Genomic DNA, 22,817 nt, shown 5'->3' with positions numbered 1-22,817 from the left:
CTGGGAGGTACGGAGGAAGAAGGGAAAAGGACGGGGGTAGAACAGGAGATCAAAACCGTGACGAGGCTGGTACGTGTGTCTGTGTAACTCCAAGTGTACTTCCGCGCACGTGCGTGGGGTCTGTAGCTGCGATGCAGGCATGGGAGAGACGATATGAACAGAGAGTGCTCACGTTCGATGGGGACATTGGTTCTCAAACTCGGCAGCACAAGGAAGCCATCTGGGAAGCCTTAAAGATGTGGATGCTCGGGTCCCAACCCTGGAGACTCTAGTCTAACAAATCTAAGTACTACGGGGAGTGGAACCACGGTCCCTGGAAGGACTCTACATTCCAGTCCCCAGAACATGTTACTCACCAATTGACCTTAAAATGGGGAAATTATCCTAGATTATCTGGGTGGGCCAAATGGAATCACAAAGGCCCTTAAATGCAGAAGAGGTAGACAGAAGTTAGAGTTCAGGGTGGCACGATGGTAGCAGGACTCAGTTCACCGGTGTTGGCTTTGCAGATGGAGGAGGGGGCCATGAACCAAGGAATGGAGGAAGCCTCTAGAGGCCGGAAAAGGCAAGGAAATTAATCCTCCAGATTAATTTCTGGAGCCTCCAGAAAGGAATTGCAGCCCTGCCCACATCTTGCCTTTTTTTTTTTTTTTCCAGCCCAGGGAGATGTGGGTCAGACTTCTGACCTCCAGAACTGTAAGATGATAAATGTGTACTGTTTTTAAGCCACTAAGTTTGTGGTAATTTGTTACAGCAATAAAAGAAATCTAAAACACTGGTATGGCCTGAGCTTCCAGGGCTTTCAAAGCCCCCCGGGGTGACTCTAACAGGCGGCAAAAGGACGATAACCACCAGACTACGGGGAAGACAAGACTAGGACACGCTGGCATGGTTGCTTATGCTGGGAAGATGCACGGTGATCTCACCCGGGAAGTCAGCAAGTCACCCACCAAAGAATGTACCATTGGTTCGTCGCCACCCGCCCAGACATGACTACACAGTGGCTTACCGAGGCACATCACAGGATGGGCCTGCTTCACCATCCTGGTGGCTAGAATCCTTTCTAGTCCGACCGCTAACTAGGCTATACTTCCTTTAGAGAAAGAGTAATTGGGGCGCCTGGGTGGCTGAATCGGCTGAGCGTCCAAATCTTGGTTTTGGCTCGGGTCATGATCTCAGGGTCGTGGGATCAAGCCTCGCATAGGGCTCAGCACTCAGTGAGGGGCCTGCTTAAGATTCCTCCCCCTACCTCTGCCCACCTCCCTATAAAATACATACCCCCCCCCTTTTTTAAAGAACAATTACACCTATGATAAGCAGATTTTCTCTGGAGTTTATTTTCTTACTAACACTCTCTCCAGGAAGGAACTGGCCAATCACTGACTTATACGCAAATATATAAATTAGTACTTTTCCGTTAGCACCATGAGGAAAAGGACTCGAATATCCTCCCCTCTGTGCTTGAACTAGTACTAAGCACTAACCGGATTATAAAGATAGAGGGTTTCTCCATTTGCTTCAGCGATCTACTTATTCACCATAGACAAGAAATAGATGAGTTTCTTTCTTTACGACAAACGCAGCAGTGTTCTGGGAAGAAATGAACTCATTCTCTGTGGAGATTGAGAAAGGAAGTCCTTGCCGGACAGTTTCCATTCACAGGACTGCTGTGCTCACAGGCCTGTGGTCATTTTTCTTGAAAGCAAACCATCGCGAGCCTCCACGGTACTGTCACCAGAGCTAAAGCCTTAGAACCTTCCAGTGTTCTCTCCCTACATGCGCTTCCTTAGAGAGGAAGGGCAGTGTGGTGGAAAGAGCAGTCACAAGGATCCGACAACCCGCGCCGGAATTTCGATGCTGGCACTTCTAAGTGATGTGACGTTAGGAGGCCCCTCGGCCACTCTGAGCTCTGTCGCCAGCAAACAGGACTAGTGTGGCCTTCGTGATGCTGTGTCCTGATCATGCAATGACAAACACGGAGACCCCACTGTTTCCACGCTTTCACACGTCACCTCCACGCAGAAGCTTATGATGTTTCTTCTCGTTGGTCCTGTGTTCTCGCTGAGCTCTGGTACCAAACCTCCAACTGGCTACTCAACACTGCCACTTGGATGGCTCTCGGGCATCTCTAACTGGACATGTGCCACCTGGACCTGGGCTCTCCACTCACAGACCACTGGCCCCCTAACCCCCCAACCATCCACGGCAGTACAAGTGCCATCGGTCACCTGCCTCTGTCCTTTTTCTCTCCATTCCAATGGCCGCACCACTCATAACGCACGCCACGTGGTGGGGTCCCCTCGCACCATGTGCCACAAGCTTGGGAGCTTTTCGGTGGGGGGCACTGTGAGAAAGCTGTTTCCCCAAGCCATCCTGCTGTGGTTTTCAAATTACCTTGCTCTAACCAGATCTTTCACATCAGGTCCTAGCAGAGATCTTCGAGCACTTTTCTGCCCCACGGTCTGAGTTTATGAGGGAAGAGGGGCCAGCTCCCCTGAGTGTGTGGACGCCAGAGTCCCCGTGGCCTGGAGCGCCGCACGTCAGTGTACAACACCCTGAGCAATTTCATCCCATTATCACATAACGGAAAAGCTCCTCGGACACGTGGCGCGTAAAACTAAGTATTTTTTAAAGCAGCGTCAAAGGACTAGACATTTCCTATCAAATTTCTTTACACGGCATTCAGCTCACTACAATCTAACTCTGCCACAAAGCGCCCTCGACTGCACTGAATTATGATACTCCTCGGGTGCTGAGCTACTTTACGTGTCTTGTAGTCTTCAAGTTGCTTCACAAATACCTGAGCCTCTCAGAGGCAAGCTACACGGCAAACGTGCTCACCGCCAGACGTGTTCTTACCATTTTGTTCATCCAGTTCATTCCCAATTTCCTTTCCCATCTGTTTCTGCCGACTGATGATCGAGGACAGGGCATCCAGGCCTGCATCCTGTTCTGAAAGAAGAAGAGGCCACTAAAGACCAAAGGAAAACAATTTCGAGTCCAACCCAGGCACGTAACACAATTCAATATACCATAAAAGTAACACGCAGGAGCGGAAAAGAGAAAACAAAACAGTATTAAAGAGAAAATAAAGAAAAAAATAGTAAATACCGACCTCATACCTTAAACGAAAACGGCTGTCAGATAAATTAAAATTTTAAATATTACAACGGAAATAACTCAGATTTAACTACATAACATTTAAACTTGAACACATAAAGAGCAAATGCAGATCGGTAAGAAAAATATTCCAATTTTCTAAATGGGCAAAGGAGAGAGACATGAAATTCACAAAGGAATACCAAAGGAGAAATAAATAAAAGCTTTGACAGCACTGATTTTTTTAAAGATATCAAGAAAAATCAACGACGAGCTGTTTCTTGGACTATGGTATTTGGAAGGACTGAAAAGCACGCCTGCCCCAGGGTTAACGAACGTGGGAAGGAGGAGCTACGAAGCACTGTCATGGGAAGACGGGACACATACCTTTTTCTACAGGACAAATCGTGCCTACGTTTTCACCTCTCAACTGCATGTGTCCGAACGTAAGAAAACATTCAGATGGTACGCAACAGTATTTACAAGGATATCCCCCGAAGCGTTTCCTGGGCTGTTTTTTCAGTTTACTGCCTTTCAGTCCCAAAGTCACCCTTTTTGGCTGTTCAGTGAAAACGTATCAGGATCCTTTAAGTACTTTTTCCTTTGCCTGCTCTGTCAATAGGCAGGACTGCAGAGACTCGGCAGAAGGACAGTGTTTGGCTTCTGGGCTCCCCCCTACTCCCTCAACAAGCTCCTGCAATGCTTACAGCTATTCCCTCCCCCTGCGTGGCCAGTGGGACTTGGGCTCACTGGCTGCAGAGTGTCCCGGGGCCCTGGTCGACCAGCACTCCCTCCCCAGTGGCAGACTATCCTGCCCTGTTGCTCTCCTCCCCTGCTATGGTTAGTAAAAATGTTACATTTTTCCCTGTTCAGATCTCTTTATCCTGATTGAGCCCCAGATGCACACATGTATAGTAGTGAAAAACTGGAAACTATTTAATGCCCAAACACAGGGATTTGTTTTAAAATATGTAGTATATTCCTAAGTAAAACACTAGATAGCTTTTTAAAAAGTTATCGTATATGAACATTTTGATGTTAAAAGTTCATGATACGTAGGTAAGCAGGATACAAAACATGTATAGTAAAATAGCATTTTTGCTTTAAAAAATGAAGACATATGACTTTGCTAGATTTTGAAAATTTAAAGGTAAGAGAATTCAAGTTATTCGAGATCCTTTCTTTAAAATGTGATGTTGCTCTCTTTGGTTCTGTTTTTGTTTTTCACGGGAGTCTCTGTGAGCTCTCTGAACTTTTCTCTTCACTCTCCGGGGCACTGGGAAGAACATTCTGGGGCTGAGTCTAATGATAAGGAATCTTTCTACCCCAGTCATATGCTAGATGAGGGCAACAAGCCATTCGCGGCTTCACTTGCTAACGGACTTTTAAATGGCTGCGTCTCAGAAAAGCAGATCTACAAGAACAGAAATCACGAAGGTCTTTTCTCACCCGAGATCACATTAACGTCTACTTACTTTCTTCCTCGTCTTTTTATGGAATTAAGCCATTACACTCAACTTGTTAATTCATCTGGAATTTATTTAAACTAATGGTGTGAGGTAAGGACCCCTCAGTAACATGTCTTTGACACTATGGACATTTTTAACTGTACAAATGACCTGCCATCTCCAGGGATTGTTCCAAGGGGCCATTTTATAGCAAAATCACTTTATAATGAGGACCTTTTGGGCTTGAGCAACAACCTTTTGGATGGCCTCCAAGAAAAATCTGTCGTCAACCTAGTGCTGCTATAGGACGACCGACCTCGCGGTACAGTTCCAAATGCATCCCAAGAACAGTCTATATGAAGAATCAAGGGTCAAGGGTCAATGTGGATTTAGAGGTAAAACAATTTAACTAGAACTAGGAAAAGCATCAGGAAAGCCCTGAAGTTGCTTTATCTGGCAGAGACCTAGATTATGAATGGAAATACCAATACTCCTGCACTCTTTTCTCTCAATATTGGCTCACCGCCTGACTTGACTACCAAAAGGTTATCTTGCTGATGCAAAACAGAAAGAGGGTCAAAAACTCTGGGCCACTTATTTCTATAAGAACCTGGTAGTTCCTCACTAGGATAAAGTTTCCATTCCATAATGCAAAGTCACAGAGGGTCCAAGTAATGGAGATGCTGTGTACGAATTAATGATCACACTGTTGACCTGAGCTTCTCCAGGCTTATGGTGGCATTTCCAAGGGGATGCAGTGCAGTCACCCGAGTGACAATGACCAACAGCAAATGCTACTCACAGAGACAGAAGCAATCAAGACCCACGCAATTATGTGGAGTCATGCAAAAACAGGCTAATGGCATGCTCGTAGCTCGTAGTCCCTAATCTGCCCTCAGTCACATAACTCCCGTCACTATGATATCATAACCATTTGCCGCACACCACACTCTATCAACCATCTGTCAGTATTACCACGGTGTTAGTTTAAGGATGGATGAGCACCGTGCTACCCAGAGTAATGGCCCCCTGAAGATGTCCACATCCCAACCTCTGGAACCTGAGATTAGGAGACCTAAGTAACTGTGCAGATGTGATTCCACCTATGGAATCTGAGCTGGGAGAGGGTTCTGGATGATCCAGCTGGGCCCAGTATAACCGTGAGTCCTTCAAAACAGAGAATCTGTCCCAGCTGTGGTGAAAGGGAGACTTGAAGAAGGTCAGGGAGATGCAAGTTACTGGCTTTGAACACTGAAGAAGGGGACTGGGAGCCAAGGGATGTGGGCGGGGGGAGGGGGGGTTGGGGGGGAGGGGCTCGAGGAGCCAGAAAAGGTGAGGGAACGAATTCTTCCCTGGAGCCTCCAGAAAGGAACCAGCCCTGCCAACACCTTGATCTTGGCCCAGGAAGAGCTGTATTGAACTTGTGACCTGTAGAACAGGAAGACAATAAACTTGTATATTAAGTCCCTAAGTTTGTGCAAATTTATTGCAGCAGCAACGGAAAACTAATACAGTCATTGTTTCTAAAAATCCCTTCGGAATAATTAGGTGTTTGGATCCTTCCTATCTTTAGACGTTCGGAAAACCATCCTCTCCCTGAACATCGTGTAATTGTGGGAAGGCTATCTGGTGGCTCTAGATCAGAGAGGGACAGTCATCACGACGTGTTCTTGCCAAAAATAACAAACTCGATTCTGATCAAGCCACCAAATCTAACTACCAATTTACAGAAAATATGTGGGGCAGAGGAATATGTTAAACAATATATGGGATTACAAATAGCAAGTCTAGATAGTGGGAAAGTACAGGGCGAGTGACCTTGCTTCTTCAACAGAGAAACTGCAAAGGGAAAAAGAGAGGGTTGGCAAAAGCACCTATCTATTAAAGAAACTTAAGGGACATATCAATCAGTTGCAATGTATAGACCACATTCAGATCCTGAATCAAATGACCTAAAAAAAAAAAAATCCATCGTGGGAAATCTGGGAGATATGAACACTGGGTATGTAATTATCTTAAGGAATTCCCGTTAAATTATTAAGGGTGATAATGGCATTGTGGTTATATTTTAAAAAAAAAACAAAAAGAAAACAAAAAAAAAAACCTTGCCTTTTATAAATATGCTTTAGAGATATATTCCCAAATATCCACTGCTAAAAGGATATGTCGTCTGGGATTTGCTTCAAAAATAATCCAGGGAGGGCTCCTGGGTGGCTCAGTGGGTTAAGGCCTCTGCCTTCGGCTCAGGTCATGGTCCCAGGGACCTGAGATCCAGCCCCACATCGGGCTCTCTGCTCGACGGGGAGCCTGCTTCCTTCTTTTTCTCTGCCTGCCTCTGCCTACTTGTGATCTCTGTCTGTCAAATAAATAAATAGAAACTTTAAAAAAAATCTTAAAAAAAAAAGTAATCCGGGGAGGGCAGGGTGGGGAGGTAGATAGATGAAGAGATGAAACAAGACAGGTTAGGGGTTGGTAATGGTTGAAGCAACTGATGGGCAAAACGGACCTGTTATCTTATTTTACTTACCTACCGAGTTTTGAAACTGGCCATGGCAAAAGGTTACCAACATTTTAACAAGCAGCGAAAACCGAGGGACATTCCGAAGAGCTGCCACCCCGTGACCAAGCACATGACCAGGGCCCCAACAGCTGGAGCTGTGTCCTCCTTTCCTGTATTTTCACCCCAGTTCTGAGCCCAAGCGGTGGCATTGAGCACACTTAATTAATACGCTTCCATCAAGGAATGACCACGGAGGGCTCCCTAGGCTTGCACAAGACTGCACTTCAGTCTCCGCTGGACACAGAGGACGTCTTGCAGGCAATACCAGACAGTTCTCTGAGTTTAGGTCATAGGAAAAGTAGTGGATGCTGTGCTCAGTCCAGGGCCCAGACAGAAGCAATGGGAATTCTCATATCTGATGCAAGGAGGAGCTCTCCTTGGATAAGGGGAGGTAAGGGACAGAGGAGGAAGGCTGGACACGCTGGATAAAGTTAATTACTCCATTGGGAAAACTCCCAGACATTTCTATTTTTGTTTGCATTTTAAGATCTGGGGAGGGAATCCTGGCATAGGTAACAGCCACGAGAGAGGGTATCTTCCAAGAAGGTCATCTGTGACGTTACGGTTGCCAGGGTTCCAAGGTGAGCTGCCCAGCTTTGCTGGGTCTGGCCAGCCACCTTCCCCACCACTATTCCACACGCCGACCCAGAGGGACCTGAGAACACAGAAGTCCAGAACGAGTGCCCAACTTTCTGCTGGAATCTAGAAAGAACGTCGACGGAATCGTGGGACGAAGAGACGGCATTAAAACCCTATGTACAGAGCCCCTGAGTAAAGGTGGAATGGGCACGTCCTCTCCTCCACGGTCAGCCATCTGACTCAGAGGCAAGGGTCTGTCCTACCTGAAAAGTTACCCTTCTCTCTTGTGTCTCAGGGATTTTGAAGGTGATCCGGTTAATGCCGGCCCCTCATCCATCTTCTGCCTCATGTCCATCGGTGCCTCAAATTACAGCTTCAGGAGCACAGAAGCCAAAGGCTGGCCAACTGGTTGTCATGAGGCTTCATTTCAAAGTTAGAAAAGGAAAGCATTCATTGCCTTGAGTCTAAGTTCTACCGATGAACTGTTATTTTAGGATGATTTTCAAAGTGTTTTCTAAGGGTCAACAGAAGTACACAAAGGCTAACGGATTCCATGGGCAAAAGGAAGTTAGACATCACCCTTCGGGGCCCTTGTTTCTTCTAGTGCAGGACGGGGCAATGAAGGAAAACCATGGCAACCTGAGCCCATCCCCAAGCTTCTTCAGGCAGAGAAAAGGCTGATAAGGGTTTAACGTCATGATTGCTTCCATTTTTTTTTTTTAGCGTGCGTGCGTATCCTTGAAAAACAGCTCGCTGGGAAAGTGAAGAGGAATACAGCGCTTTAGAACACCAAGGTAAGGGGAGAAGAAGAAAATGTCTTGAATGCACCAAGCTACTGTGCCCCACTCCTTCATGCGTCCATCCCGTCCCCACCCTCCATGCACCCCCAGAGGTGATGGGGCAAACAGTAAGGACGCTCTCTGCTTCGGAGACCCGACACAAAACCCAACAGGCGGTACCCTCTCGCACCTGACCTACAGCAGCCTCTGCACCCAGTGCCCTCTCAGTGACAGGAATACTTCTCCTGATGGAAAGTGGCTTTTCTGGGCAAAAAAAAAAAGCGACAATGCCAGAAAATTCATTACTATTAGCGAGCAAGACACTCCTTTCAGGAACCATGATCCCAGAAGGATGAGTCACTGTAGGTGAACGGCTGTGCACAGCGCCCTGTGTGGTTTGTTTTGCTTCAGACATAATAACGGGAGAAGTACACAGTATTAAAGAGATAAGGAAGGCATAGAGGTTCATTTACTAGATAATTCCTCTGTGGACAGGGAGTTCAAGACAGAATTAGACTTCTGCTTCTGGCCAAGAGGGACTGACAGGGACCTGATTTACTTCTGGCCTGAAACAACTGAAAAAGAAACAACTGGAAAAACAAAAAACAAAAAACAAACATAAAACCACAGGCAAAATACATAAAACTACAGTTTTAAGAGAGATGAGGGTATCATCCCCATCCCCAAGGGATGGGAAACAACTGAGATGAGCTCTAGGGCTGCCCCACATATTGCCTGGCATGGGGGACCCAGCACTAAGAAGCATCCAAATAGGTCAAGGAGGGGAGAGTACACAGGGCACAGTACCGAGGAGAGGGCGGCGCAAAGAGGTTTGCACGGGGCCCACCCTGAGGTGTCAGTTGGGTGATCGTTAACCAGGATCCATGGGTAAGGGGAAGAACCACCTGAAAGCCAGAGGGAATGACCCTCTGAGCTTAGACTGGGTTGGACATAGCTCCCATTCCCACCAACCAGGTCACCTCATGATTTACGGGGCATAAGAGCACTCAGTATGCCTTTAGCTCTCTAGCAGGCTAGACTACTCAATACTGGAGCGGCGAACATCTTCCATGAGAGGCCAGACAGCAAACATCTGGGGCTCTGTGGTTCACAGGGTTCCCAGTACAGCTACTCAACTCTGCCGCTGAAGCAGGGAAGCACCCATAGGTAATACCTAAGTAAGTGAGCAGGGCTGTGCTCCCACAAAAGTTCATTTGAATTGTATACAATTTCTATAAGTCATGAAATCATCTTCTATTTTTCAGCCACTTAAAAATGGAAGAACTGTTTTTAAGCCTGCAGCCCATTACAAAAACAGGTGGTGGATGAGACGTGGCCCACACATCATGGTTTGCTGACTTCACTAAAATAAACACCGTTCTGGTCCACCTGGAAAAATAATACTCAAATAACGGCACCGCCCCTCCCCCCAAATCTCAAGAAAACTTCTGGAAATACAAAAATATCTAGTACCAAACAAAAGAAAAATTCACACCTGGCTTCCAAATGAATGTTCCCTGGTTAAGATTAGAAACAAAGCAAGGATGCCTGCTCTCACAATTTCTAGTCGACATTGTATTAGAGATTATAGCAAGTGCAATAAGGCAAGAAAAAGAAATAAAAGGCATCCAGATTGAAATTAATAAGTAAAACCACAATAATTAAAAGAATGTCAGAGTGGATCAAAAAAAACAAGAGTCAACTACATGTTGTCTACAAGAGCCCCACTTTAAATATAAAGGCACATATAGATTAAAAGTAAATGGATGGAGAAAGACAAATTACACTAACACTCATCAAAAGAAAACAGGAATAGCTATACTAATTTCAGACAGAGCAGACCTCAAAGCAAGTAGTCATCAGGGACAAAGAAAATCATCACCTACAGAGAAGGGGGCTGATTCCCAGAAGACACAACCATCTTTAATGTGTACATGCCTAAACAACAGAGTATCAAACTACATGGGGCAAAAACTGATAGAACTGCAAGGAGAAATAGATAAACCCACTATTAGAGTTGAGATCTAACATCCCTCTATCAGAAATAGATCCAACAGGCAGAAAAATCAGTAAGTTTAACTCACCACCATGAATCAACCGGATGTAAGGCACATCTATAAACTATTTCATCCAACAAAAGCAGAATACATGTACTTCTCAAGCTTACATGGAACATTCACCCAAGATAATCCACATTCTGGGCCACAAAACATACATTAACAAATTTTTAAAAATAGAAATCATACAACGTCTGCTCTCAAACTACAATGGAATGAAATTAGAAATCAGTAACAGAAAGACAACTAGAAAACACACTAATATGTGGACATTAAACAACACACTTCTAAATAACACATGATGAAAAGGAAATCTCAAGGGAATTTTATGAACACTTTGAAGTAAGTGAAAATGAAAACAAAACTAAATTTACCAGATATGGCAAAAGCAGTACATAGAGGGAAAGCTACAGCACTAAATGTTTATGTTAGGAAAAAAAAGAGAGATCTAAGATCAAGAGTCTTACCACACTTCAGAAAACTAGGAAAAGAGCAAATTAGGGGTGCCTGGGTAGCTCAGTCTGTTGAACGTCTGCCTTCAGCTCAGGTCATGATCAGCTCAGGTCAGCTCAGGTCAGGATCCAGCCCCACATCAGGTTCCTGCTCACCGGGAGCCAGCTTCTTCTCCTCCCCACTTGTGCGCTCTATCTTTTTTTTAAAAGATTTTATTTATTTATTTGACAGAGAGAGACACAGCGAGAGAGGGAACACAAGCTAGGGGAGTAGGAAAGGGAGAAGCATGCTTCCCGCTGAGCAGGGAGCCCAATGTGGGGCTCGATCCCAGAACCCTGAGATCATGACCTGAGCCAAAGGCACACACTGAACGACTGAGCCACCCAGGCACCTCTCGCTCTCTTTAAATAAATAAAATCTTTTTTTAAAAAAAGAGCAAATTAGGGGCCCCTGGGTGGTAAGTGATTGCCTTCAGCTTAGGTCATGATCCTGGAGCCCTGGATCAAGTTCCGTATCGGGCTTCCTGCTCGGCAGGGAGTCTGCTTCTCTCTGTGACCCTCCCCTTTCTCATGCTCTCTCTCTCTCATTCTTTCTCTCTCTCAAATAAATAAAATCTTTAAAAAAAAAAAAAGAGCAAATTAAATCCAAATAAAGCAGAAGAAATAAAAAGAGAAATATATGAAATTTAAATAAGAAATCAACAGAGTAAGGGGTGCCTGGGTGGCTTGGTGGGTTGGGCCTCTACCTTTGGCTCGGATCGTGATCTCGAGGTCCTGGGATTGAGCCCTGCATCAGGCTTTCTGTTCAGCAGGGACCCTGCTTCCCTTCCTCTCCCTCTGCCTGCTTGTGATCTCTCTCTGTCAAGTGAATAGATAAAATCTTAAAAAAAAAAAAAAAAGAAATCAACAGACTAAAATCAGTGAAACCAGAAAGATCAATGAAATCAGTAAGTCTCTAACAAAGCTAACTAAAAAAAGGAGAGAGAACACAAATTACTAATCAGAAATTTAAAACATGGACATCAGTATAGCTCTAATGGATATCAAAAAGATAATAAAGAAATATTATGGAGAACTTTATGCCCACAAATTTGATTACCTAGATGAAAAGCCCCAATTCCTAGAAAGGCACAGCTGCCAACATTCACACAAGAAGAAACTGACAATCTGAATAGGTCTGTAGCTATTAAAGAAACTGAATTAATAATAACCTCCCAAAACAGAAAGCACCAGGCCCAAATGGGTTCACTGGTCAATTCTACCAAGCATCAAAGGTAGAAATTATACCAATTCTCTACAATCTCTTTCACAGCACAGAAGCAAAGAGGATACTTCCTAGGTCATTTTTTGAGGCCACCATTGTCCTAATACCAAAACTAGACAAAGACATTAAAGAAAAGAAAAACACAGACCAGTATCACTCACATTAATAGATTAAAAAAAACCTCAAAGAAAAATTAGCAAATCAAATCCAACAACGTATATAATACACCACAGTCAGTGAGATTTACCCTAGGTATGCATGCCTGGTTCAACATTCAAAAGCCAATTAATGTAATCCATCATATCCACGGGCTAAAATAGAAAATCCATATGATCGTATCCCTAGATGCAGAAAAAGCACTTGACAAAATCCAACATTCATTCACGATTAAAAACTCTCAGTAAACTTGGAATAGAGGAGAATTTCCTCAACTTGATAAAGAATACCTATGAAATTCCCAGAACTAACATCACACTTGATGGTGTGAAACTTGATGCTTTCCCACTAAGATCAGGTACAAGGAAAGGATGTCCTCTCCCAACACTCCTTTTCAACATTGTATGGAAGTTCTAGTTGATGCAACCAGATGAGACAAGACAAGACAAAAAAAATATGCACAAATTGGGAAAAAAGAAATAAAATTTTGTTTGGAGATGACACGATCGTGTAACGGAGAAGATCCAAAAGAACGAAAAAAATCTCCTCAAACTAATAAGCGATTATAGCAAGGGTGCAGGATACAAGGTTAATATACAAAAGTCATTCACTTCATTATAAACCAGCAACGAAAGGGTGGAATTTGAAATTAAAAACACAATACCATTTATATCAGCATCCCTCAAAATGAAGTACTTTGGTCTAATCTAACAAAATAAGTATAAGATCTCTATGAGAAAAACTATAAACTGATGAATGGAATCAAAAAAGAACTAAGGGGCACCTGGGTAGCTCAGTGGGTTAAAGCCTCTGACTTCGGCTCGGGTCATGATCCCTGGGTCATGGGATTGAGCCCCGTATTGGGCTCTCTAATCAGCGAGGAGCCTGCTTTCCCCTTTCTCTCTCTGCCTGCCTCTGCCTACTTGTGATTTCTCTATTAAATAAATAAATAAAACCTTTAAAAAAGAAAAGAACTAAGAGATATTCCATGTATGTGCACAGAAAGACTCAACACTGTCAAGACATCAGTCCCCCCCACTTTATAGATCTAATGCAATTTCTTTTTTTTTTTTTTTAAAGATTTTATTTATTTGACAGACAGAGATCACAAGTAGACAGAGAGGCAGGCAGAGAGACAGGGGGAAGCAGACTCTCCGCTTAGCAGAGAGCCCGATGCGGGGCTCAATCCCAGGACCCTGGAATCCTAACCTGCGCAGTAGACAGAGGTTTTAACCCACTGAACCACCCAGGCGCCCCAATCTAATGCAATGTCAATCAAGATACCAGCAGATTATCTTATGGATATTGACAAGCTGACTTTAAAATGTATAGGGAGAGGCAAAATACTCAAAACAGCTTACACAGTATTGCCGGAGAAGAACAAGAGGCGAACACTGACACTCCATGACCTCAAGAGTTACTCTAGGGGCGCCTGGGTGGCTCAGTTGTTGAGCGGCTCCGTCCGCTCAGGTCATGATCCCAGGGTCATGGGATCGAGCCCCGCATTGGGTTCCCAGCTCAGCAGGAAACCTGCTTCTCCCTCTCCCATTCCCCTTGCTTATGTTCCCTCTCTCGCTGTGTCTCTGTCAAATAAATAAATAAAATCTTAAAAAAAAAAAAAGAGTTATCCTAAAGCTACAGTATTTAAGACACCGTGCTACCGATGAAAGAACCGATCAAGAGAACGGAACAGACTGCCCAGAAATGGACCCACAGAAACATCGTAATGATCTCTGGCAATGCAGCAGAGGTAGAGCAGTGCAGAAACACGGTCTTTTCCACAAATGCTGCGGGAACAACTGGACACTCACATACAAAAGAACCTTCCAGTACATTTTGCTGTGCACCAAAACTGCTCTTAAAAAAAAGGAAAAAGAGGGGCGCCTGGATGGCTCAGTCGGCTAAGCTGCTGCCTTCGGCTCAGGTCACGATCCCAGGGTCCTGGGACTGAGTCCCGCATCGGGCTCCTTGCTCTGCAGGGAGCCTGCTTCTCTCTCTGCCTCTGCCTGCCATTCTGCCTGCTTGTGCACGCTCTCGCTCTCTCTCTCTGATAAATAAATAAAATCTTAAGAAAAAAAGAAAAAAAGAGTCCTATAGACTTTATGAAAAAACTCTGAACAAATTACTGAGCTTAGCAAGGTTGCATGATCCAAGATCAATATACATATAAATCAGTTGTACTTTATACATTAGCAACAATCAGAAGTAGAAATTTTAAAATGCCATTAAGAAAAGAATAAAAAATATGAAATACTTGGTGGTAAATCTGACAGAAAACATACAGGACACGCACAGTGTCATACCTATGTCAAAACTTCTTGAATTGGGGGTGCCTGGGTGGCTCAGTGGGTTAAAGCCTCTGCTTTCAGCTCAGGTCATGATCCCAGGGTCCTGGGATCGAGCCCCGCATCGGGCTCTCTGCTCAGCAGGGAGCCTGCTTTCCTCTCTCTCTCTGCCTCTCTGCCTACTTGTGATCTCTGTCTGTCAAATAAATAAATAAAAAATCTTTAAAAAAAAAAAAAACAACTTCTTGAATTGTACATTTTTAAGTGTGTGCTGTTTATGACATGTCAAGTATTATCTCAATAAAACTGTTCTGAAAAGGAATTAGAAAGACATACCTGTAATACACAAAAACCATGTACAAGAACAGGCACGTGAAAAATGTCTATGACACACATTAAACAAAAACGCCAAAGCTACGGCATTACCCTATATCATGATCTCACTGACATAAAAGTGTGTGTGCTTCTATGTGTATGTGTGTGTAGAAAAAAAGCCTGAGGACAGATATACTGATCTGTTTACAATCTGAGATCAGAGGACCAATAAGGAGAGCTTTCCACATTACATATCCCTGTATTGTTTGAACTTTCCATAACAATCATGCCTTACTTATGAAATTTAAAAACCAGAAGAAACCAGTTAGGCTCAAAAGCCACTGGACAAGATGAACTTGAAGGTAAGAGCCAAATGGACTTATTTCGTAGAAGAAAAAGAGGGGAGTGTTGTGTTTGGAGAATGAGTCCCATCGTGGAGTGAAGGGAGGGAGGCACGTACGTCAGATTCGCCTGGGTCTGTGAGACTCAGAGCTCTGGGAGCGCTCTCCCTCCCAGTGGAAATCATTACTTCCATGGGCTCCCCTGATGGATGATACCATCTGTCTATGCCTCAGGATATCACCAAGAGCTTTCGAGGACCAACAGCTTTCCCCGTGATCTTCAATGGTGGTAAGGAACATTCGAGAAGGTAGTAAAATTCTGACAAGGTCTCTTGGCCCGCCCTCTTGTGGTGTTCAATACCTTGGATAATTTTCTGCTGCTGTTGCCGGAGTTCATCAAAACCCAAACCTCTGGTCTCCTCTGGCTCCTCAAAGAACCAAGGATTGGGGACTCCTCGCTTTGCCCCTCCAGTCATCAGGCTGGACCTGGAACAAGATGAAATGCGTTACATAAGTCAAAAAATATAGCTCTGCTGCAAATTACTCCCGCAAGCGCAGAGGTGGCCAGCCTCACATGCTTTGCAAATTCAATTCAACCACAATTTATTGCGTCCTTAGTTTATGCCAGCAACTGAGTTCAGTGCTGGAAGAGGTTCGAGGATGAATGAGGCACAGGCCTGGTCCCCAGGGAATTACAGCCTGTTAAGGAGACTACAGCAGCATAGAATAGCCTTACTAATCTTCCAAGATACATCTGAGTCAATAATCATAAATGAGGGTCTTAAATTTCATAAACATGAGGCCAAACACAAGTGGCCTCTTCATTATCTGTCTCACAGGCCATGCGACACCAAAGGCACAAATACTATTTCTCAACAAGATACAATGTTGCAACCACGGATTGCCGCATTTAAAAATGACCCTGGCATTTCTTATTAAAGAGGGTTGGGTTGCGGAAGAAAGAAACAGTTACAGGGTTTCCAATGCGATCTCACAGACACAATGTAGCTCTCATGCCACAATAAACAAATTCTGAATTATCAGTCTTAATCTTTACTCTCCCTAGTAGCCCACACACCCCTTCTGCGCCAGGCAGAGTGGCCTCCTTGCTGTCCCAGGAACAGAAAACACACATTTTTGGCCTCGGTTTATAGGACTTTCATCTCCGGTATCCCTCTTCCTGTCCCCACCTGCCCACATTCTGTCCAAGCCTCAACGACCACCTTGTTCGTGAAACCGTCTCTGGCCGTTTCAAGCCGCAAATGAACAGTCATTCCTTTGGGAGTCTGGTTCATAGGAGTCATAGAAAATGATGGTGACACAACCATAGTCGCGGTTACAACGGGGGTGACACGAAGTTAGCACACGCAGCAAGCACAGCTCCAGACGGTGTCCCCCACTCGTGCCTCCTATAGCACTTTGCACAGTTCTTGTGTCGCCTGGAAGTGAGTGCTACCCCACCGCTGAACCTTTTATGTAGGTGAGCCTCACGTCTACTAGCTGACGGCGGGAACCAGAAGTCACTCTTGGCGGGACTCGACGCCCCCCCCCCCAACCCAGAGTGAGCAGCTGTGACACAAGTTCAAATCCGGGCCCCACCCCCCTACCAGCAAATCCCAACAGCCAATCCCACCTCCCAGGGCTGCCGGGGAGGAAATAAAATAATCCATTTACCCAACAAACATTTATTCGGGACTTAGTATGTGGTAGGCATTCTCATTCAAGGGAATGAGAACAAAAGAGAATATGGGAGAAACAAGCCAAAATCTCTGCGCTGACAATGTATGCTTTTTTGTTATGGGAGCACCTTCCTTTCTGGCGGTGGTGGGTGGGAGGGAACCCAGGTGGGAAATGTGTGGAAAGCCTTCGGTGCGGTTCTTGGAAAGTAAGTTATTCATCCAATGATAACTAGCCTCGTTCTCTTGCTGGACGTGCTGCACGCCCAGGGCAAATACCACGCATACGGGGCACTGCGCACACTAAGCACGAAGGTACCAGCTTCATGTTCAGTCGAGCACTCTGGAACCTACAGAAGATGCTACGGATCGAGAAACAAACCCAGGCAAGAAGAAAAGTCTGGGCTTCCTTGGACTCAGATTTTACACTGAACAGGGCTGCCCTCTACTCAAGGGCACAGACGTGCCAAAGAGAAGCACAGCTTGCTTCCACCTTGTCAAAATGGCAGGTGCGCTGCTCTAAGGCCTTCCTCTACCCTGGGGCCCCAAGGAGCTAAGACTTCAAGATGCCGGATCTGTCCCTAGAATAATCTGATTCAGGCTCATCTAACTCTGAAGATGGGGAAGAAAGCATCGGAGAAGGGGAAGGAAGAGGGAGTTTGCAAAGCGTTCTTCGACTCTAACATCTCCTTGCAAACACCACTGTGGCTCAAAATAGGTCTCGTACCCTTGACCTTAGCCGAAAGGCCAGGAAGCGATCAAAATAGGACTCCGATGGGAGGCTACGTATGGAAGCAAGTGCTAAGACCAGTGCAGTGGGTCAGAGGCCCAGACAGTGACCTCAGCAGCGTGTCATCACCAGCTCCGAGCAGCGCCCCACTCAAATGAGTACACCTGTGCGGACAGTGGACATCATTCCTCCAAAATTAACGCTGGAATGTCCCGCGGGTGGCTCTTGCCACACTGAGAGCGCGTTTTTACAAACAATTAAAGAAGAAAACAGAACAGATGTAATCAAACGGATTGAGCAATCTCAAAAACAACAAATGAGAACTACGGCCTTATATACATCTATATTTAGCACGACTTAGAGAACACGGGGCTGCATGGGCACTGCTTAATAATAACAACAAACACACCAGAGCCAGCAGACGTACGGGAAAGACTTCCTGGGGCCGAAGGCGGACCCACAAAGGCCCTAAGCACTTACAGAAGGGCTCTGGTCTCACTCTCACATAGTTCCTTTAAAAGCAGTAGTAAGTGGTGTGTGACTAGCCAAAGCAGACCAACGCCAACACTCTTCCCTAACGCCTCTCTCCTTGGTTATCTGATTCCAAAGCACTGGAAGTTTGGAAAGTTTCCAAGTTTGGAAGTTCAAGGCTGACCTTTGTCTGTCTCTGCCCCTGGTGCTTATACTTTGTTGATGCCTCAACTCCAGAGGAAATCTCGGCAATGGATACATCTTTAACTGTGGACGCAGGTGAGATCGCAGGCATCAACGTTTGCAGAAGACTTGATTTTCTTTTCGCGAGGTTTTATGTTCAAGTTAATACTTGGAATGATGCCTGTTATTGCTCAGCATTCTCTGAGGCAAGAAGGAAAACATGAAAGACTTTAAGACAAGATTCCTGCTTTCAAGGAGTTTACCATTGAACTGAAAACAGAAACTAACCACACACGACGTAACTGTTCACCAGAAAAGGATCACAGCTAGCCTCATATCCCTGGACATTCCAACAACCTCTTCAGCTCTGTTCTTCTCACCCATAGAACAAGCAAAAGAAGTAAGTCAGTGAGGTCCAACCTGCTTTCTGGCCCAACCCCGGAGGAAGAGGACACCTTCACTACCAGGGGAAGACTCACTTTGAGAAGAGAGAGGCAGCTGTTTTTTATAATCCTGCAGCAGATGACTTTCCATCAGAAATCACTGAATTAGATGATCTTGAAGGCCTATACTTAAATTCTCTCTCACGAAGTTCGAAATTGCATAAATAAAAGTGGGGGCGGGGGAGAACATTTTCCCCCACAAAAACCTATCCCCCCCTCCCCCATTTTCCCAATTTCAATTCAAGAGCACTACTGACCCATTGGCTCAGGATCGAAATCTTGGCACCAACTTTGACTCATAACCCACAGCATCTCCTGCATTAGCAAACCCGTCAGAATATATCTAAAGTCTGACCATTTCTTCTCATGCTATTGCTTCTACGCCATGTCCCCTCCTGTCCCATGTCCCTTCCTGTCTCCTGCTTCTGCTCCCACCCTCCACAATCTAGTATCACCGTCAGCATAAAATGCAACACCTTTACTAGAACCTACAAGCCACACTAGCCTCCTTATTGTTTCTAGAACACAGTGCACGCGTCCTCATCTCAGGTCCTTTGCACCTGCTGTGCCCCTGGGGTTAAGGCACTCTTCCCTCAGATGGCCCCGTGGCCTTGCCGCCTCACTTGATTCTCCTCTGCTGAGGTATCATCTCCTCAGGATGTCCCCTGACTACTCTTATCTCTGGGCTGCCTCAGTCAGTTAAGTGTCTGACTCTTGGTTTAGGCTCAGGTCATGATCTCAGGGTCATGGGATCGAGTCCCGAGTCGGACTCCGAGCTCAGCAGAGAGTCTGCTTGAGAGTCTTGCTCTCCCTCTGCCCCGCCCTCTCTCTCTCAAAGAAATAAATCTTTAAAAATAAAATAAAATAGGGGTGCTTGGGTGGTTCAGTGGGTTAAAGCCTCTGCCTTCGGCTCAGGTCACGATCTCAGGTCCTGGGATCGAGCCCCACATGGGGCTCTCTGCTCAGCAGGGAGCCTGCTTCCCCCCTCTCTCTGCCTGCCTCTCTGCCTACTTGTGATCTCTCTGTCAAATAAATAAATAAAATCTTAAAATAAAATAAAATAGTACCCTTCCCTGTAACTCCTCGGCCCGCCTCCTCCTTCTTTTGCATTATTTTTCTCTATAGCATTTCAACAACTAGCTGTTAAATAGGATGTAATTATTTATTTCCTGCCTCCCACACCAGACTAGAAGCTTCCCGCGGTAAGGACTGTCTGGCTCCTCATGATAACCTCCGTGCCTGGCATAACAGGCACGGAAGGAAAAAACAAAGTTGAGGGAATTAACTTATCCAGCGAAAACCAGGCCTGAATGAATGCAATCAGTCCACGGGGTCAGGAAATGGTAGTGTCTCCCCATCGTGCCGTGTTGTGTGTGATTTCAGAGGCATTTCACAGCCCCGATCTCATTCATATTGTACACAAGCCTGTGTGTAAGTCAGAGCAGGTATTACTGACCGGAAAACCAAGGAAAAGAGACATCACGTGACTTTCTGGAGGTCACTCACTTAGCAGCAGAGCTACAGGTGAGACCCACCTTTTCGCACTTTTTTTTTTAAAGATTTTATTTATTTATTTATTTGACACAGAGAGAAAAAGAACACAAGCAGGGAGGAGGGTCAGAGGGAGAGGGAGAAGCAGTCTCCCCGCTGAGCAGGGAGCCTGACGTAGGATCCCATCCCAGGACTGCAAGATCGTGACCTGAGCCAAAGACAGACGCCTCACTGACTGAGCCACCCAGGTGAACCCCCACCTTCACGCTAGACCCAAGGCGCTGTCTCTCCACCACCGCAGGGGAGGCCTCGTGAAGGTAGGGAGACCCGACAGAGCCTTGCACAGTGGGTAAGGGTTAGCAGTATGGGAGGGTGGGATGGAGGGCATTCCCAGAAAGGACACACACGGGGATGAGGTCTCTGGGGCGGGCGCTGTGAGCCATCCAGGGGCCCGGGACAAGAGTGGAGAGCATGGAAGCTGGAGGGCTGGATCTAATGGCATTAATCCCGGGGTGTGCCTGCATCTGCTCTCCTCATCCCCCTCCAGCCTCACTCCTGCACAACCTTATCATTTTCGCACGCTCGTTGTTTCCCATCCTAGAAATCCTCTGGTTCACAGCCAAGTTTCCCCAAGAAGGAACTATGCTCACCGGCCTTACTTCTGCTGCCATCTCGGGCTGCTGGCCACTCTACAAAACTCCTCCTCGTCCCCCGTGGTCTCCTTACTGCCTGAATGTCCCCTGTTGCCGCTCCGCTCCTTGTCCAGTCCTCATAAGTCATGGCCATCCACGGCCCTGGACCGTAGCCCTTATCCGTGAGCCAGCCTCTCCTCCCTTGGCTTCCTCCAGGCTACTCTCCCCCACGGGCAGCAGCTTCTCTATAATTTGCAAGACCCTCTTCCTCCACCTGCCCTTCAACAGTCGTGTTCCTCAGCAGTTCTATTCGGATCATCTCTTCCTCCCATCTGATCGCTCTCTGGGCAATGCTATCCGCTCCTGTGGCTGCAGGCTGTCCGGACAGGAGCCAGCAGGAGAGCCTGGGTGGCTCAGTCGGTGAAGCTCCTGCCTTCAGCTTGGGTCATGATCCCACGGTCCAAGGATGGAGTCCCACCTCTGGCTCCTTGCTCAGCGGGGAGCCTGCTTCTCCCACTGCCTGCAGCTCCCCCTGCTGTGCTCTAATCAATAAATAAAATCTTAAAAAAAAAAAAAAAAAAAAGCAACCCAAGAGCTAACAGGTGCTCATGCACTTTTTCTGCCCTGGTACAAATAGGACACATTCTCTTAGGTCCTTATGGCAGTGGGTTCTTAACTGGAGGGGGCAGGGGTGTGGGAAAGGGCATGCTCTCCTCCCCAGCAGGGCAGGATCAGAATCTGAAACCCCACACATCAAAATCCAAAGGAGGTAGGTCCTCTCCCCCAGCATCCTGATGAAAATCACCATGCTCGAGACCTTCAGCTTCTCCTCTACCTATGAAACCGTCCTGCAGGCTTCCCTTGCACGTAGGTCTTCTTGTTTGGGACCTCCGACTGGGTATTCCACTGCAAACCCAATACACCCCAAATCACACCCACCCTTTCACCCCACAGCCTCTCTTCTCTGACGCGCACGCACTCTTTAGGTGAGCGGCAACGCTAGATTCCCAAGTCACCCAAACCTGTCTCCCTTGTATGATTTTTGCTCTCCCCGCCACCCCCCATCTCATCCATTCCCAAGGCCTCCCTCAGGGCCATGCTCAAGTCTCAGCCCTCCTTCCGCCCCCCTCCTGCGGGTGCTGCCTTGCTTTAGACCGTCATCACCTCAAGTCCCCATGCTCCGGGTCACCCGCACCCAAATCACCTTGTACCCCACGGTCAGAACTCTCCTCCAAAAACAGAGATCTGGCCGGGACATTTCCCTGCCTTAAAACTTTCACAGCTCCCTAGAAGAAACAGACGACGTTTAAGCTCAACAAAGTGGCCCCAAGAATCTCTGCCACTTTGTCTCCTGTCACCCCCGTCCCTACCCTACTCTTCCTTCGGCCCCACAAACCGCTCGCGGCTTCTCAGACAAAGGCACAAACTTCCACGCTCTCATGTTTTTGTATGAGTCTGGAGGGTCCCCACCCCCCACCCTTTGTCCATCTGGCAAAATTCTATTCATCCCCTAAGGCTCAACTCAAATGTCACTTCTCCTGTTTGGTCCTTCCTGATCTCCATCCCCACCCCCCCTTCCCCTGAATCAATCACTCGCGGACGCTCCCATGGCACTTTGTTCAAAACCTCCAACGTGGCATTTATCAAGCAGGATTGTAGTGAGTTATTTACTTATCTGTCTCCCTTCCTAAATTATGAGCTCTGCGAGGAAAGAGGCCACATGACAGTCATGTTTATATCCCTCGTAGCCAAAAAAAAAAAAAAAACACCAAAAACCCCAAAACCCCCGAAAAACCAGTGCCTTGCAACATGCCAGAGAACAAGCATTCAGTACATGTTTATGCAACAGAACCAGG

At 46.2% G+C, this 22,817-nt stretch overlaps 1 protein-coding gene across 3 annotated transcripts in view; it reads right to left on the bottom strand.

The window, feature by feature from the left end:
• Positions 1–22,817, bottom strand: part of STX8 (syntaxin 8) — a 250,803-nt gene that overhangs the window by 187,528 nt on the left and 40,458 nt on the right. For all 3 annotated transcript variants that reach the window (XR_006815990.1, XM_045986153.1, XM_045986154.1), the window contains exons 5-6: positions 15,697–15,821; positions 2,860–2,952 (exon numbers count right to left, since the gene is read on the bottom strand). Coding sequence is in view for 2 of the 3 variants with exons in the window: in XM_045986153.1 (XP_045842109.1) it covers positions 2,860–2,952; positions 15,697–15,821 (218 nt within the window). In the remaining variant the exon portion in view is untranslated. The remainder of the gene's footprint in view (positions 1–2,859; positions 2,953–15,696; positions 15,822–22,817) is intronic.

This window comes from Meles meles, chromosome 18 (genome assembly GCF_922984935.1).
Source record: "Meles meles chromosome 18, mMelMel3.1 paternal haplotype, whole genome shotgun sequence".
NCBI lineage: Eukaryota > Metazoa > Chordata > Mammalia > Carnivora > Mustelidae > Meles > Meles meles.
The sequence above is the reverse complement of the archived record's forward strand: the minus strand, read 5'-3'. Positions and strand labels throughout refer to the sequence as shown.